Below are 19,317 nucleotides of genomic sequence, written 5' to 3'. Positions count from 1 at the left end.
GTGTTAATCGGTTTGGAAGTAAATGTTGAACACTCCTCCGTTCAAGTCACTTTCTACTTGATTAGTATCCAGCAAACCACGACAACCAAATCTATTACCATGATCTTTCAATATCTTGTTGGTTATATATTTTTTCACTTATTTAGTAATGAATAACAATAGTTTAGCACCTTTTTAGTCTTCTAGAAAGTGCTAATGTGACTTGGAGTTGACAAGTAAACTTTTTTATGTCATGAATTCATGGTTGAAAGTTGTTTAATGAATTCATATCACCTGAACCATCAAGTAAACTTATCTTTCTAATTTTATCATTTAGCTAACAACTACTCCCATTCGTTACGTAGCTTACTATACCAACCCTCGACCCTAATCAACAATTAGCGCCAATTTAACGTTACCTATTTAGCATCTTAAGGCCCCACCTTTCCTATACGTGGGTCCCACTTTACCTCTTTTTGTCTTTTTCTTAGACTTTTTTCACCATAATTTGTCCCAACATCTTTCCACTCCCTATTTATCTTCATCTCTACACTTCACTCACAAAACTCTTCCATTTTCAATACTAAACCTAAACCTCTCTATAAAACAACACTTCAAATATCGATCAAAAACCCACCCGGTTGACCCATTATCCAAATGGGTAACCATAAGTTCAGAATCTCAAGTATGTTACCAAGTTCTTGGTTTTACAATTCAAAGAAAGCGAGTAATAAAATAACCAAAAAACAACCAATAACGACGTCGTCACCACAAACGTCCTCCGTTGACCAAAGAAAATCATACTACTTTACTAGAGATGTAATCGAACCCGAACCGAAAACCGTTACCCGATCACCCGACCCGCCAAGAAAGTCATCCAAAAACAGACGACCCAGTAGCCCGAAAAAACGGGTCACACCGGATTCCGTTTCCATGGATTCTACCGACATATTCTCACCCGAATATTCCGTCACTTGTTCGTGCAAAACAAACTCATCAAACGACGACGTTTATGGAAAAGATGACCTCCCTCCAATCGTAACAAAATTACGTAATAAACAAAATAAAATTTTCAACAAATCTACGACACAAACACGAAGTCCGAATAGAAGAATGATCAAAGGAAATTGTTATTCACCAAGAATTGGGAACCGGGTTAAGGTTCATGGGATCCACGGTGGCCGGAAAAGCTATGGAAGTCGCCGGAGCTTGTCGGAGAGTATGGCAGTGGTGAAAACATCGGTGGATCCTGGTAAGGATTTTAAAGAATCAATGGTGGAGATGATACTGGAGAATAATATGAAAAGTTCAAAAGACTTGGAAGATTTGCTTGCATGTTATTTATCATTGAATTCTAATGAGTACCATGACTTGATTATAAAGGTTTTTAAGCAAATTTGGTTTGAGAGTACTAATATTACATTGTAAAATTGTAATGCAAGTATGTAACCTATTTTCTACTCATGTAAATTTTTTAAGTTTTAGAGAAATAAAAGTCTTTTTTGTTCGTTAGTGCTTCCATTATACATCAAAAAGCTAACTGCGTCTTTTCGGTTTTTTTTTGCTAACAACATCCTTTCATTATACTATTTCTAACGGATAGTTGACGGAAGGACTCATATGTCTGAATGGATAATGGAAAGATGTTAACCAAAAAAAATCGGAGGGACGCTATTAGCTTTTTGGTGTATAATAAAGGGACCACCGACAAAAAAAAGGCGAAATAAAATTGCATAAAATATTAAAATTTAAGATTTTATCTAACATGGTTTTTTACTTGTATTAAAATGTAAAAAGATACGTATATTTCAATAAAAACCATCAACAACCCAATAGTAACCGCTACATATAATATACTAAAGAACGTTAACACGACGACTTTAAAAATTGTAATTAAAAAATTATGATATTTCACTGTAAGGTTAAATTAGATTATTGTGACATGAGATCCTTAGAGCACTGAGTGTGATGACGCGTCAGTTCAGTGTTAGTTCAGTGTCTTTTCAGTGTCTTGCTGATGACTGGACGCTGACTGGACTGACATTGTAAACTGACCTGACATTGGTGAAAAAACAGGAGAATTGGAAAGAATGTCAGTTCAGTGTCTTGGAAAGAGAAAATATTTATTATTTATCATTTATTTTATCATTTTTTTTAAATAAATATTTTCTATATAAAAAAAATTTTTATATAAAACAAATTAAATTTAAGCCACCCTCTCCATCACTACCACCGCCACCCTAAACCGCTCAAACCGTCACCACCTTCGGCCACCATCACCGAAGTCACCTCCACCACCTTCACCCTAATCGACAACCACCATCTCTCTCTCTCTCTCTCTCTCTCTCTCTCTCATGTTTCTGTTCGAAAACCGTCGCAAACCACCACCACAGACCACCGAAACATGCTCCTGTCGCTACTGTTTTTCTGTTTCTGTTAACGTCGCAAAACACCACCATAAACCCACCATAAATGGAGGAAAATGAAGAAAAAAAAGAAAAAAAAAAGAGCAACGGATATAAATTTGAATTTGGGACCCACTTATACCAACAAACACAGCGTCGAGTGGGAGTAGACTTCGGATGGACCGACGCTGAAACGGTGTGGTCCGACCGTCGGTTGGTGAAAATCAGATGCCGACGCAGAACTGACTTGATACCACACCTGATGCTCTCATGATAATACTATCTTAATTAGTTAGTCTCTCTACCCTCTTTGTTGAGAGTTGACTTTCTCTCTCCGGAATGAAGAAAATGTCTAGTTTTATTTCAGGGTGGAAAAATGACTATATGTTTTACGTTTATCACGTATGTGCCTCTCTAGTCACACTGTCTTTTTAAACAATTTGACATAGCGAGGAATTGAACCCGAGTAGTGTGCTTTATTGAGCAATTCGGTGACCACCCAGACAACTTTGCGTGGTTATGGAGTAATTTATTCTAGAGTAAATAAATGATTGTCTATATTTCACTTTTTTCATATCATGTATATATGGAATGGAGTACTGTTATTGTTTTAATGGTTATATTATATAAGATAAGATATATAAGTTTAATTTGTTGTTTAACAATGTATTTATCATTACGTGAAAAAATTTAATTGGAACGACATAAGTAAGCTTTACGTCTCATGTCCGTATGTTAAGCTTGAAATCTATGGTTGTAAAAAATAGCACGTTTAGAAATCACTGACAATCATCAAGTGACATTTTAGAAGAATGTTTTTTTACTCGTGGTAAGAAAAGTTGGATGACAATTCAATCAGAAGGTAACTTGTCGATGCACATTTTGTCACATTTTTTTGTTGTTTCAATATTATTTAGAACATTCTCATCGGTAGCTGCCCTGGGCATGCCCTCGGCTTGCCCTCGAGGGCACCGATTGTCAGTGATGGAGCTTGAACACTAATAATGATTGGCCAAAATAACTTGATCAGAACAAGGGTTATGTACGATATGTTTAACAACTTATTCAAGGTTTTAATGATGTAAACTAAGATGCTATATAACTAATATATCTAATATGGAAGATATCGAATAAGTTTTAATGATGAAATAATAATACAAACAATGAATAAATTACGTATATAGTATAACTAATATTAGTTAATAAAATTTAAAATAATACAGTAATAACAATAAAAGAGGAAAAATAATACCCGTACATTTCATAGTTTCACATATGAATATTCACCAGGTGATAACCATTTACGCAAAAAATAGTTTCACATATGATCACATACACCATAGTTGAAGTTGATGAAATCAAAAGTTTAAAACTATATTTTTAACAAAAATTGAAAACGGATAGTTGATTAATATGGTTTTGTAATTTAATATATAATTATTTAATTTTAACATTTTATTAATAATCAAAAGATTTGATAAACTGCGTATATGGAGTTCTATATTTGTTTTGGTGGGTCAAGATTCAAAGTTAACATATTTTAGTCGCTAAAAAATGAAATGGCTAGTAAAAAAAATCTGTTGGGGGGACAATGGCCCACCCCTCTCCTTATAGTCCTCCGTTGATGCCAATGGCAATAGTGTCTCCTCACCTTCCCTGAAACGTGTCATCCAACTTCGTCATTAAAATTTTCCTCACAAAGCATTTTTCAAGATGGATTTGTTCTCTTTCTTCATTTATTTATGCAATATTTATTTGTATTCACAGTTAACAAACTTGTAATCTAATTTATTTAATTAACTTGGTGGGTGTGTGATGAGAGGAAAGTATATTATGGTTGAGACTTGAAAGTGATATTTGATGGGGAGGAAATAGAGAGAAAGCTAATGTGGCGATCTGTTTTGGAGAGGAAGAATGTTATGATTGAGAATGCTATTAAGTATTCTCGAAGTATTTTACTAGAAAAAAAGAATGAAATAGAAAAGAGAACAAAATATAAAAAGGTAAAGAATAAAAATAAAAATAGGGAGTAATTTAGTGTGTTAAATCACCTTCAATATAAAACTTAATAGAAAATTCATAACTTTAAAAAACGTGTAGAAATTATGTGATCGGACATTAAGATATATAACGCCATTCACAATGAATGAAACGTCCATAAGAAAATATTAGTTTAGCGACAAACTAAAATTGTTACCCCGAGATATACATGCTATAAAATATAAATAAATAACTACAATTTGAAATTTGATTGGACACACTAATATTGTATTGCAAAATTTAAATAAGAGTTAATTATGCCTGCGGATTTTTTAAGATTCATTAGCCCGCGAATCTTGGTTAACGGATTTAATTTTAGATCCATGCCCGTATCACGGATATTCACGGATCGCGGGTTTACCCGTGAATCTTATTCATGAAGTATATGCAAATTAAAGTATTCAAAAATCAAAAATAAACATCATTACATAAGTCAAAGTGACTTGAAAAACATCATCCAATCATATACTCATGTTTATGATATAATAAAATGAGAAAACGTATATTAAGTATATTTTTTTGCTAATATATGTAAAGCTACAATGTTTAAAATTAACAATCAGAGTTTAGTTGCTAAACTTAATCATACAGTAGGTTGACGAATTAATTAAGTGATAAGTAAAAATTAAATTTATTAATATGGTCTAATAAACGAAACAAACATGTTTTGATTATATAATACATGTAATGTGTAGTTGTGAGATGTTCTAGTTATTAAAAAGTTCGATACCAAAATGATATGAGGAATGTAGAAACTTACACGGAGTAAATTATTACCTATTGGCCATTTGTTCAAGGTGGAGATTTTCACCCATTTAGAACGGGTATATCTGTGGATTATTCAAACGAGTATTACGGATTTTCGGATCAGATTTACCCGCAACAGATCTATTACATCCATCACCTGCCCGCGACCCGTAGTGGGTACAAGATTACATCCATCGCCCACCCGCGGGTAAAGCAACAACAACAACAACCCAATACCACATGAGTGGTGTATGGAGGAGGTGAGATGTTGACAATCTTTCTCCTATCCGAGAATAAAAACTAGTCATTTCTCCACTAAGAGTGGAACACTCTCAAAAGTAGAGAAAAGTCATCTTTCTCTCTATTCGACGAATAAGGAGATTGTTTCCGACTGAACCTCCAGCCAAAAAGTAGGAAAACTAAAAATAAAAAAAAAGATTGAACATAAAATAAAAAAAATTTAAAATAAAAAATAAAATAAAATTGAGACGCCATGAAAAATGGTAGAATCAAATTTTCATGGATTTTACAGCCTAAATATTTTTGATTTTATACGCCAATCACGTGTGCAGGTATCCGCGGGTCTCGAATTTTTTTAGATCCATTGACATCCTGACCGGTAGTCCTTATCTTATAAAAATTATACCAATACTCCCTATGGTTTTAAATTGCATGGCGCTTGTCCCTGCAACTAACTTCCGTTTGAAATATTCAATTAAATCGTAACATAATTACGCAGATTGTCCATATAGTTTACTCTAAATTGTTCTCATCATCCCTTAACTTTTTTTCCCTCCTTGTCCCTTGAATTGTACTCCGTACAATATACACTACATAATTACATATCATCATCATCGTCATCATCGGATCATCACAGATTATGCAGCAAAAGGAATTTTTTAGGTCATCGAAATAAATGCACCAAAATGATTACAAGCACAAATAGTATTATTAATTACGCAGCAAAGGGAATTGGATCGCAGAACTTGAAGAGCAAACCAAACAAACTCCTTATCCATCTTCATCATCATCGATCCATCTGTTCCGGCGATTCATTCGACCGAAAACCTCATCGATCCATCAGATCTGAAGCCGATTCAACGAAGGTGTTCAAATATGAAGTCGTTGGTGGATTGAACGGTGGATCGGTGTGTATCTCGACGAAAAAACGCAACGTGGCAGAGGGCTAGCGACGGCGGTGGTTGTAATCAACACTGGGACGAGTTTTTGCAATCAACACTGTAATCGTAATTGATTTTGATATTTTATTACATGTAATATGGAATTGACTAGATGGTAGGTTTGAAATTGATTAAATGGTAGATTTCAAATCAATTGAATTAGGGTTCAGGTATATTTAGGAATTAATATGAAGGTGTATGTATATAAATTGAAGAGGTGGTGAAAGGGTATATGAATTAAAGAAACTAACAATTTTACTCATGTGCCACACCATGACTTAACATAAAAAGTAGACGGATGGACAATTCGTGTTAAAAATTACAATTTCAGGGACGAAGAGGCAACAAAAAATGTTTAGATAAGTTGGAGAAGAAGGAGTGGTGAAAACTAAATGATACCTTCTTATCACATATTTAACAAAATATTTTAACGAAAGTTAGTTGTAGGGATTAAAGACATGCGTTTTATAAACCATAAGGACTATCAGTATAACTTTAAAAAATTAGAAACTACCAATATAATTTTAAGTAAATCACATGGATCAATTGCATAATTAACTCTTTAAATAACAAAGAAACAATATTTACATTTTCGTACACTTCACCCTTTTCTTTTTAATTCTACGTTTTATACGCTTCAACAACTTTGTGACGTGTGAGATACTACTTTACAACTTATTTTAAATTTAAATACTTTACTAAAGGAAAACTTAGTGAAAAACTAGTCCAGGTCAGGACCGCGCGATGCAGCAGGGGATTTCGGCTTGCCTAATCATATTTACGTAGCTTTATTTATTTACAGAAGGGAAAATGGGTCATGTGTTAAGCGCCGTTGTGAGTGTCGTCGTCTTTAGTGGTTTTTAAAATCTGTCTGGTTCGAACGTAGTTTGTTTCTGTTTGTTGATAAAATTATTTCAAGTCTAACTTTGGTGTCGGAAAAATTTAAGTCGCGGCGAGGAGGAAGATACGAGCTGTCGTTGTGTTTAGTGTTTTTTAAAAAGTGTCCGTTTTTAACGAACTTTTTTTCGTTTGTTCAAAAAATTATTTCGAGTATGAAACTGATCTCGAAAAAATTTAACTCGCGGCGAGCGGGAAGATACGGTTTGTCGTTATGTTTGACGTTTTTTAAAAAAATGTCCGTTTTTAATGTAGTTAGTTTCATTTTGTTCATAAAAATATTTTTTAACGACCCGTCAAAGTACACTTGACGACCATCATTATCTTGGTCCCACAGCTTGATCATAACTCTATATGAATTTGATAAATAACCTTGCATTCTTTATTTAAAAATGATTTCCTATAAAGGAAACCTACCAAAATATGTAAGTTTAGAAAAACCATACATTATTACTTAACCAAAAGTTGACCAAAACAAGTCAACAACATCCACTATTAAATGTATCAAAATAGAATGCAAGTTATTGTTTAACAAAAGCTGCCATCATAAATATGCAGACTCTCTAAGCACAGCGGAAGCAATCAATCATGAACCTGAGAATAAAAAATGCGAGTAACTGTCAACAAAAATGTTGAGTGAATTATAGGTTTAATATTGCAAACAATATTTAATTTAAACCATAACAATTTATGTTTGAAAACATAAAAACTCCTTTTTGGACAATAAAATTATATGGTAGAAAACATATAATAAAACATTATTCCATTTTTCGTGAGCCACCTGGTAACCACTTAACCATTTATTTACCCTTGCCAAACACAATAAATAATATACACCGAACAAGTGTATCTTAAACTAAATACGAAGTACTAAACATTTCGATTATAAATTGCTAGCGCGACTAGCTCGAAATGGGGTTGTCAAACCCGATAGATCTATCCATAGGATTCGCGTTCACCAGTAGAAACCAGTGATTACAGTTACCAGACTAGGGAATATTTTTGTTCAACTCACAATGAATAATTTAAACCAACCTCCACTTGTGTCCAAAATATAAAATAAATTGCATGTATTCTCATCCCAAAAGATTTAAATAGAAAAATGGGACTATAACTCACCTTAATAGCAAACGAAGTAACCACACAAATATGCGAACAGCAAATGAAGTAAAGTGATCAGGAATGATCACAATGCCGACCTATAAATAAAGAAGGTCGATATAAATAACTAACTTAGGTCAAGTCTTAGTATGATAGCTATTGTACATGTTGCAAGTAGTCATAGAACAATACTCAACATGCATCGGTTTGATCGGAACAGCGTACGGACACACACTTTCTATTTTTAGAATGTTTCTATTTTTAGCAGGTTTCCATTTTTGGAAAGTTTCTATTTTTGGAAAGTTTGTATTTTTGGAAAGTTTCCAAATTTAGAAAGTTTCTATTTTTAGAAAGTTTTAAGTTAGGAAAGTTTCCTTATTTAGAAAGTCAACAAAAGTCAACTGAAAGTCAAAGTCAATCGAAAGTCAACTCAGAAGTCAACCTTGGTCAAACATAGTCAACGAGTTGTAATAATAATGTAAGTTATAATGTTTATTAAAGTTAAATATGTCTAATTATGTCATAACATAGGTTTAATTAAATTAAAATGAATTATTAAAGTTAATATAAGTTTAAATGATATAATTAATATAACATAAGTATTTAATTAATTAATTAAATATTAGTCATAATATAAGTATTATTAATTAATAATAAATTTTAAATCATATCATAAGTATTATTAATTAATAATGAATTATTAATCATATCATAAGTTTCTAATTATAATTATTAAATCATAAGTATTTAATAATTAAATTATAATTAAATAATAACTAAGCCTTATAATAATTAAATAATTAATTAATCTTTATTATAAGTCTTATAATAATAATCTCATAATATAAGTTTAATACTTATCATAATTATTTTCCATTAATAATAAAAGTATTATTAATCATAAGTTTAATTAAAATGTTAATTAAATCGTAAGTAATAATTAAATGATATAATAAATATATATCATAAGTCTTAAATTAAAATAATTACTTTTTATATCATAAGTAATTTATTAATAATGAATTTCATTATTTATATCATAAGTCTTATTTAATAACCATAAGTTTTAATTAAAAGTTCATCGGGTCATAACTTGAGTCCCGGGAATCAGTTTTCGGCGAGTCTTATATATATCTTTGCCTAACCGACCCACTCGACACATTAATGTGCTCAAGAACACCCCAAGAACAGCAAACAAGTCGTGAGTTTCAGCCCTTAATCAGTTTGGATCTTTAATCCGCTCAAAAACGTGTTTTAGTCATAACGGGTGATCCGTGGCTCGGATTTCGATGACCCGAACATGAATGTTCATCCCATCATCAATCCTAACACACTAGTACACCCTAAATACTCTAAAAATGGTCACAAAGTCGGACCACACCTGGTACAATTCGTTTTTATATTTTAATCTCAATATAACATCATTTTAATCATAACTAGAGCTCCGGGAATCGAAATGACATGAATCCGGAGTCTAAAATTAATGTCTTGATGAGAGGAACTTATCTAGACACTTTAATTTCACTTTTATAACATTTAAGTTTACAGAAAAGATCAAACAAGCTGTTGTCCCAAAACAATCAAACCGAAAACATGAATTATCGAGTGAATCTACGCATACAATCAACAATACAACAACATACTATAATCATACTATCATTATAACATCAAAATACAGAAAAATAAAGAAAAATTAAAAATCTAGGGTTTGTGATTATACCCTAATCAAGAAACAAGAAGATGAAGCTTGTAGATCGCGAAATGGAGGATCCGTTTGTGTATCTAGCCTTGCAAAATGATATACTATTGATTTGTTGATGGTGTTGGACATTTTTGGTGATGGAGATGAGTTAGGGGTCGGCCAAAAAGAGAAGGGGGAGAGGAGAGAAGTCAAAACTAGGTTTTAGGGAAAATTGGAAGTGTAAAATTAAAAATGAAATGAAAAATGAGAAAGGGTGGGGGTATTGGCCTATGTTCAGCCGAAAATGGGTGGAGTGGGCTCCCATTTAGCCCAAATTTGTTCAATGTTCAAAATATTGTGGCCCGAAAGCTCGAACGAAGCCCGAAACGCGAAAACGCCGCTACGCGATTAAATCTTCGGAGAGATAACGCACACGCGACGAATAAAACATATAAATACTATATATATATATATATATATATATATATATATATATATATATATATATATATATATATATATATATATATATATATATATATATATATATATATATATTCATATGACATCAAAATATCATATTTAAAATAATTAGGACTTAAAAATCCCAAAAGCTCGACCCGTTGGTTTGAAAACCGAAAAGATTCGCCGGATAGAAATCCGCGACACGTAGAAACGTACAATTTAAGATATGAATACAAACATTCATATAACACATAATAATTAATATATTATTATAAAAATAATAATATAGGTCATAGAAATGACGTGGCACGAATAACAGTTAACGGTCGTTAAATAATTAACGGTAAAAGATGACGGAAAAGTAGGGTCGTTACATATTTCGAGTATAACGACGTGGTCGGTGAAATTTAACTCGGACCGAGGAGGAAGATACGGGATGTCGAAGTGTTTGGGTGGAGTTTTTATTTTAATTGAGAGGATTTACGTTTTACCCCCCTGAAGTTTGGTATAATTTTTATAAGTTGGTTATAGTTGAGGGGGAGATGTGAAAAATGCTAGTGTGAAAAGGGGTGTCCACTATTGTCGCTTCCCCCTTGAGGGAACGACCAAACTGTCCACGATATTTAGTAATATAGGGTTAATATGTAGGTGAAAAGAAAAACAGTTAATTGTACGATTATAAAAGTGTGTGATTTTCATTTTCTTTTTAACAAAAATAACTAAAACTTTCATAAAATGAAAGACGTTTTTGAAAAAAAAACGCCTTTAACCCAAAAAATACAAGAGAAAAACTGATGAGGCTCGTACCTAAAAAGCGGTATACCACAAACTATCTATACCGAGTCACCTACATAAATAAACAAAACACATACAAACCAAAAAGGAGGATCCTAACCATACTACAAGCTACAACGACTTAGCCAAAACCTCAACTTCAATAAAAAAAAAAATGCAACCAACGCTTCAAACACTAAACTACGGTTCAACCTTTTTAAACTACCGTCTATGTTCTCCTGACCATTATGTTTTCCCGAATGGTTCTCAATCTTAATAGATACAACCTTTGAAGATCTATTGCCAATTAACGTACCGACGAAGGCGGAATAATCCCACTATCTTCCAAGTTTTGGAAAAAGCCTAAATTCGACGATTCATTACCCACCTTTTGAAGAACTGGCCATATTGACAACTTGAGAAGCCTTAAACAAATTTTGGATATCTTCTATGTAATTCAAATCTTCGTCAAAATCTTTGAGCTTATAAGAACCGGAATTGGGCGACTCTTTCGTCTTCTTTCTCGACCTCAAATTAATGCCACCTTCTGTTACAAAATTCCAATGTTTAATGTTTATGTTATTTTATACTTTTGTACATAACTGTTATTTACGATATCTTTTGTTAGCTTGTTCGGATTATATCTATTTTTCCTATTCATTTACATTCCGTCATGTTGACTGAAATTTTGATTTAAGTTAGTGTTGCTTTACCTGTTTCTTTTGGGTAGGTTTAGATATCATTTTGTTTTGGTTATACATGTTGATCTTCAGACCCGTTCAAATATATATATATATATATATATATATATATATATATATATATATATATATATATATATATATATATATATATATATATATATATATATATATATATATATATATATATATATATATTTTAACACCCTGCTTTTTTTTTTTTTTTTAAATCACAGCGGAAGTCTTAATTCACATAAATACCCTTAGTTAATTACGAACATGATTATCACAAATCATTAGCTAGTTACTTATTACAAACAACCGGTGTTACGTTAAACAACTAGTTACATATTTATAAAAGTTAAGACATCAGAGTTCGTCTTGTCAAACATATCGTCAACCCAACTCCCGTCCCTACCAGCACTAAGATCGAAAACCTGCAAGGGAGGAGGTGAGGGGGTTAGCACGAGGCTAAGTGAATGGAATCATCTAACAGATCTAGCATACAGTACCAACTTGTACAACTACAGCAACTACAACAATCCATAACAGGCAACTGACAACTAATAACTAGCAACTATCAACTGGCAACAATCAACTAGCAACTATGCTCCAACTAGAGACTCGGCGGCTTGTACGAGCACACGACCACTAGCTGATCAGTCTAGCGTATACCGAAAGTCCTTACTACTGAATCCCCAGTATAGTAAATCCACACGCAGGTGATACGTCATTCAGCACTATACTCAACAAACAGTAGCCAACTGGACCCAACCACAACAAGGTTGACCTCTCTGAGCTGAACCTAACAACAATAGATTCCAACAGGCAACTACAACTTGTGCACACAACTGTTAAGCAACTACCACTACGAACAACTGTTCCTACGACTAGCATGGCAACTCTACGATGATCATTATTACAACATATCTACTAAGCATAGCAACTATAACAGTATAACATAGTAGCACAACTTGCTACTGTATACTACACCCGGAGATAATCCCACTCACCGATTACCAGCTACAGCTCAGTTATCTTACTTCTGAGCTTCTTCCTTGTTCTTATCACCTGAGAACAACACAACGAAGTCAATATACATATCTCAATCAATAGTATAATCAAATCATACTATAAACTAGGTCATAACACCATATATTCATAATTTTATGAGTCTACATCATGACTCCATTCAATAATGGCATACAGGTGCGAGCAAAACACGACATACACACTAAAACTCCTTTTCCGACCCAAAAACAGTTTGATCTAGTTTCTTAAAAGTTCACCATTGAAAAGTATTCTTTATTACGATTCTAACGATAGTTTATTCATCAAAAACGGAGTTACGTTTTGAAAGTTACGCCCGTTTCAATTTCATAAAAGGGACTGTAGCAAATAGTGACACTGTAGCAACTCGGGTACTGTAGCAACTCGGTACTGTAGCAACTCGGGGGTACTGTAGCAACTCGGAACTGTAGCAAATAGTGGTACTGTAGCAAATAGTGACAATGCAGCAAATAGTGACACTGTAGCAAATAGTGATACTGTAGCAACTCGGTACTGTAGCAACTCGGGGGTACTGTAGCAACTCGGGTACTGTAGCAAACTGGGTTTCGAACCAATTTCGCTGATTTTGTGATTTTTTCCCCAAAAACTCGATTTCTAAGTGTTTTTGACCAAATTTTAAGCACAAGAAAGTTACTAAACATATATACAACCTATTTCTAACATCAATTAAGCATAACTAACACAATTCATGAAGATTCAAGCTAAAAATCACACTTTTGCTCAAGAACACAAAATCCCAATTTACACAAGATTCAAGCAATGATTCAAGCATGCTAACCTGGTTTGATGATTACAAAGATGATATAAATCGGTTCCTAAAGCTCCACAAACCAATTTCAGGCTTGGATCAAGTTAGGGTTTCAAGGTGAAAGAGTTTAGGTACGGTGTGTATATTTTTTCAATTAGGAAAATGATCAAGAAGTGTCCAGAACATACATATAAATGGGTTATAAATCCATACCTCATAACACACGGGTATTTACCAGTTATCTAATATCTTTCGTACATCGTTAGGAGGCCCTAACGGAGTCCAAATTCAACAAACGAACCTGTTCTGTGACCCTTGTCACAAACTGGTCTCAACTAAATAACCAAATAGTTATAAACATATAATTATTAAAATCACTAATTACACCATACCTAAGGGTACAATGGTCATTTCATCTAGGCCCAAAACGCGGGTGTTACAAATCTACCCTCCTTAAAAGAGATTCCGTCCTCGGAATCGGGTCAACTATGGTCAACAAACCCAAAAATTGTTACTCGAACCGCCAAAACACACGGTTAACTTTATCAATCTTATCCCCAATACCGACAATATCCACCACAATTGCATAGGGAAATGAGATTCTTGACGTCAATACACTCCCGGTACAAAATAAGTTGTCATAATCTTCATCGATCAACGTCCGTTAATCTACTTAAGCCCAAAAATTACACGATCAAGTCAAATAATCAGAGTCAAATTCGTGTTTCTTCGCCATTCCGCATCATAAATTTCACGATCTGTCATCCAATTCAACTCTTTATACTGTCCACTTTTCCCAATTATCCAAAGCTTAGGCAATAGAATTAGTCATCATGCTAAAATCTATACCTATGTCTACGAAATTGCCTCGTAAGTCAACAGAACTTCATAGGTTATTCATCTCATATCCAGTCACATCACAATCCAATATAGCACAGGCCGCCTAATTTTCCTTCAGCTTCCCAGAAATTCCATATGATTTATCACAATATACTTCTGTTGGCCAGACACAAGCATATTATCCTAAATCATACCTTCATTCTGAGTTGCTCGTAACGAAAAAATTCTACTTGTCTCATTCACTAACTTATGTCCAATCAATCACCTCAATAAGCATCGGTAATTAATTTAACTACTTTATGACTAATCAATCACAACATATGTCCAATCATAGTTACTCAAAACATTGTCCATCAAATACTCAAATATAATCTACCAACATTACTACACATCCAACAAGCATAGGAAATCGCAACATATGTTCATCAATGTCAAAAATACGCTCAACTAGCAGTATCATACATCTGTTTAAGCAAAGGAATTATCCAATCAGCACAGTCCTCTTTCTATCATATCTGTTACAACAGTGTTACTATCATATAATCTCATGTCGACAAAAGGTCCACTACATCAGGGTACCCAACACATCTCTATCAAAGTCACAGTTTTCAATCTCAAAATTAACCTAAAGGTCTCCCTTACCCAACCAGGCACACAAGGTTCGCAACTAAGCATACAACAACATAGCACAACAAAATAAATTTTACACTATCAACAAGATTTTTCAATCTAAAACACACATATATGTACATATACACAATCATACATATATACAACTAAACAGTACGAGGATTTTGAATCATACCTGCATTCACATTATAATCAACATCTGCATCTGCAACCCTTTGATAAGCTCTTGCTGTTGCCGTAGGTGGATTCTTTCTTTTCTGCCCATCTGGAGAACCAGAAGATCCACCTACTGATCCCGACTGCGCTCCTGGCCCCGCTCCAGAACCTGATCCTCTTACATACGGACACTAAGCTGACCTATGCCCCGCTTGATGACATTTCCAACATACATCCTCTTGGAATGAACACATTCGAATCTCGTGCCCCACAATACCACATCTCAAACATCTTTTGGTTGAATCTGAACAAGGACCACTATGAGATGATCTGCAACTATAGCACCAAGAATTCTGACTTGATGCTGACTCAATATGTTCTGACCCACTCTTCTGTTTCAACTTAACAGACTTCTTTGACCTAGAGTCTGAATGACTCATCACCTGATCTTGTTGTGGCATCTCATAACCTACTATTCTATTCCTTGCTGCTCTGACGTCATCCTCTACCATCTTTGCCATAACAAACTCTTGCGATAACGTCGTCGCCATCCTAACCATTGTTCTGTACTCCGGTAAAATTATATTAACAAAGTGCTGAATTCTGGACTGCTCATCTGGAACCCACTGTTGCATAAACCTTAATTTATCCATATACTGCTCAATCACCTCATCTATCGTCATCTGAGGTGTCATTTTCATTGCTAGAAATTCCGTCTTAATTCGATTGAGGTCATAAGACGAACAATACTGCTCACAAACTTTACTATAAAATTGTTCCCAAGTAATCATGTTCACTTGCTCTTTTGGTATACTAGAAATAACCGTATCCCACCAAACCATTGCCCTATTTTTCAACATACGACTAGCATAAATAACCTGTAATTCTGGTTCGCACTGACAGGCCTCAAAAACCTTTTCTATCTCTCTTAACCAGTTAAGTGTTACCGTTGGGTTAAAACTTCCTGAGTACTCTGGTGGATTACAATTCAGAAACTGTTTGAAGGTACATTTCTTTGGTTGTTGAAACATCGGCGTCTGATACGGACCCCACATCTGATTTGGGAACTATTGATTAAACTGAGGTGGCATCTGAAACTGTTGAGGAAACTAATATTGAGGTGGTAACCATTGCTGCTGTTGGAAAGCACTTCCAATTTGCTGATAATTATTTGACTGCACCCGATACCCACTAATCGTCTGATTCGGTACACTACCACTTGGATTCACGGTTACCTGGCATTGTTCTAATTCCCTTATTCGATCACGTGCTTCCTTTAACTTACTTTGCAAATCTAAAATTTGTTCCTGCGGATCCTCTTCTGACACATATCCATCTTCATCTGGGGCTCTGAATGTTCCGGGGGCTGACGGACCAGTTGCGTTTCCTGTATTATCTGCCATATCTGCACTACCACAACATCTCACACAAACTCTTAGTGGAAAACAGGTTAGTACCTATCAACTAACACATGTAATCCCTACATTCACTTAACCCGTTCCCTCATATATGTTTGACACAACACAAGGTTTGGGAACATGACATTCAACACAATGTACATGCGGCCAAACCTATGCTCTGATACCAAGTTTTAACACCCTGCTTTTTTTTTTTTTTAAATCACAGCGGAAGTCTTAATTCACATAAATACCCTTAGTTAATTACGAACATGATTATCACAATTCATTAGCTAGTTACTTATTACAAACAACCGGTGTTACGTTAAACAACTAGTTACATATTTATAAAAGTTAAGACATCAGAGTTCGTCTTGTCAAACATATCGTCAACCCAACTTCCGTCCCTACCAGCACTAAGATCGAAAACCTGCAAGGGAGGAGGTGAGGGGGTTAGCACGAGGCTAAGTGAATGGAATCATCTAACAGATCTAGCATACAGTACCAACTTGTACAACTACAGCAGCTACAACAATCCATAACAGGCAACTGACAACTAATAACTAGCAACTATCAACTGGCAACAATCAACTAGCAACTATGCTCCAACTAGAGACTCGGCGGCTTGTACGAGCACACGACCACTAGCTGATCAGTCTAGCGTCTACCGAAAGTCCTTACTACTGAATCCCCAGTATAGTAAATCCACACGCAGGTGATACGTCATTCAGCACTATACTCAACAAACAGTAGCCAACTGGACCCAACCACAACAAGGTTGACCTCTCTGAGCTGAACCTAACAACAATAGGTTCCAACAGGCAACTACAACTTGTGCACACAACTGTTAAGCAACTACCACTACGAACAACTGTTCCTACGACTAGCATGGCAACTCTACGATGATCATTATTACAACATATCTACTAAGCATAGCAACTATAACAGTATAACATAGTAGCACAACTTGCTACTGTATACTACACCCGGAGATAATCCCACTCACCGATTACCAGCTACAGCTCAGTTATCTTACTTCTGAGCTTCTTCCTTGTTCTTATCACCTGAGAACAACACAACGAAGTCAATATACATATCTCAATCAATAGTATAATCAAATCATACTATAAACTAGGTCATAACACCATATATTCATAATTTTATGAGTCTACATCATGACTCCATTCAATAATGGCATACAGGTGCGAGCAAAACACGACATACACACTAAAACTCCTTTTCCGACCCAAAAACAGTTTGATCTAGTTTCTTAAAAGTTCACCATTGAAAAGTATTCTTTATTACGATTCTAACGATAGTTTATTCATCAAAAACGGAGTTACGTTTTGAAAGTTACGCCCGTTTCAATTTCATAAAAGGGACTGTAGCAAATAGTGACACTGTAGCAACTCGGGTACTGTAGCAACTCGGTACTGTAGCAACTCGGGGGTACTGTAGCAACTCGGAACTGTAGCAAATAGTGGTACTGTAGCAAATAGTGACAATGCAGCAAGTAGTGACACTGTAGCAAATAGTGATACTGTAGCAACTCGGTACTGTAGCAACTCGGGGGTACTGTAGCAACTCGGGTACTGTAGCAAACTGGGTTTCGAACCAATTTCGCTGATTTTGTGATTTCTTCCCCAAAAACTCGATTTCTAAGTGTTTTTGACCAAATTTTAAGCACAAGAAAGTTACTAAACATATATACAACCTATTTCTAACATCAATTAAGCATAACTAACACAATTCATGAAGATTCAAGCTAAAAATCACACTTTTGCTCAAGAACACAAAAACCCAATTTACACAAGATTCAAGCAATGATTCAAGCATGCTAACCTGGTTTGATGATTACAAAGATGATATAAATCGGTTCCTAAAGCTCCACAAACCAATTTCAGGCTTGGATCAAGTTAGGGTTTCAAGGTGAAAGAGTTTAGGTACGGTGTGTATATTTTTTCAATTAGGAAAATGATCAAGAAGTGTCCAGAACATACATATAAATGGGTTATAAACCCATACCTCATAACACACGGGTATTTACCAGTTATCTAATATCTTTCGTACATCGTTAGGAGGCCCTAACGGAGTCCAAATTCAACAAACGAACCTGTTCTGTGACCCTTGTCACAAACTGGTCTCAACTAAATAACCAAATAATTATAAACATATAATTATTAAAATCACTAATTACACCATACCCTAAGGGTACAATGGTCATTTCATCTAGGCCCAAAACGCGGGTGTTACATATATATATAAGCGTTTGATGCCGGATTGACTTCATTGATTTACCGAATACAAGCATTTACGCTGTAGACTGTTTGTTTTTCTCAAGACATAATATAAAATAATATCTTGTTCTTTCTACAAATTTGTAGACTTAAAAATGTGCTTCTTACTGCTGAATACAAGATTAAGTTAGTCTGCAGACATAAAAACAATCAGTCTTTACTATTTAGCATTAAGACCTTTAGATCACGTATTCTTTATAGACATAG

The 19,317-nt window shown here is 34.4% G+C and overlaps 1 protein-coding gene across 1 annotated transcript; it reads left to right on the top strand.

Moving 5' to 3' along the window:
- The first annotated feature begins 565 nt into the window (after positions 1–565).
- LOC139877664 (transcription repressor OFP1-like) lies at positions 566–1,491 on the top strand. The gene has a single exon (XM_071865096.1). It carries the CDS (start codon positions 637–639, stop codon positions 1,405–1,407), a length of 771 nt encoding a protein of 256 aa, XP_071721197.1. The 5' UTR covers positions 566–636; the 3' UTR covers positions 1,408–1,491.
- Positions 1,492–19,317: the final 17,826 nt, after the last annotated feature.

Source organism: Rutidosis leptorrhynchoides, chromosome 11, assembly GCF_046630445.1.
Source record: "Rutidosis leptorrhynchoides isolate AG116_Rl617_1_P2 chromosome 11, CSIRO_AGI_Rlap_v1, whole genome shotgun sequence".
Classification (NCBI taxonomy): Eukaryota; Viridiplantae; Streptophyta; class Magnoliopsida; order Asterales; family Asteraceae; genus Rutidosis; species Rutidosis leptorrhynchoides.
Note: the sequence above shows the minus strand (reverse complement) of the source record. Positions and strands in the feature narration are given on the sequence as shown.

Bases quoted from the DNA above. Each gene is read 5' to 3' on its own strand.
- LOC139877664 (XM_071865096.1), top strand. From the start codon at position 637: ATGGGTAACCATAAGTTCAGAATCTCAAGTATGTTACCAAGTTCTTGG.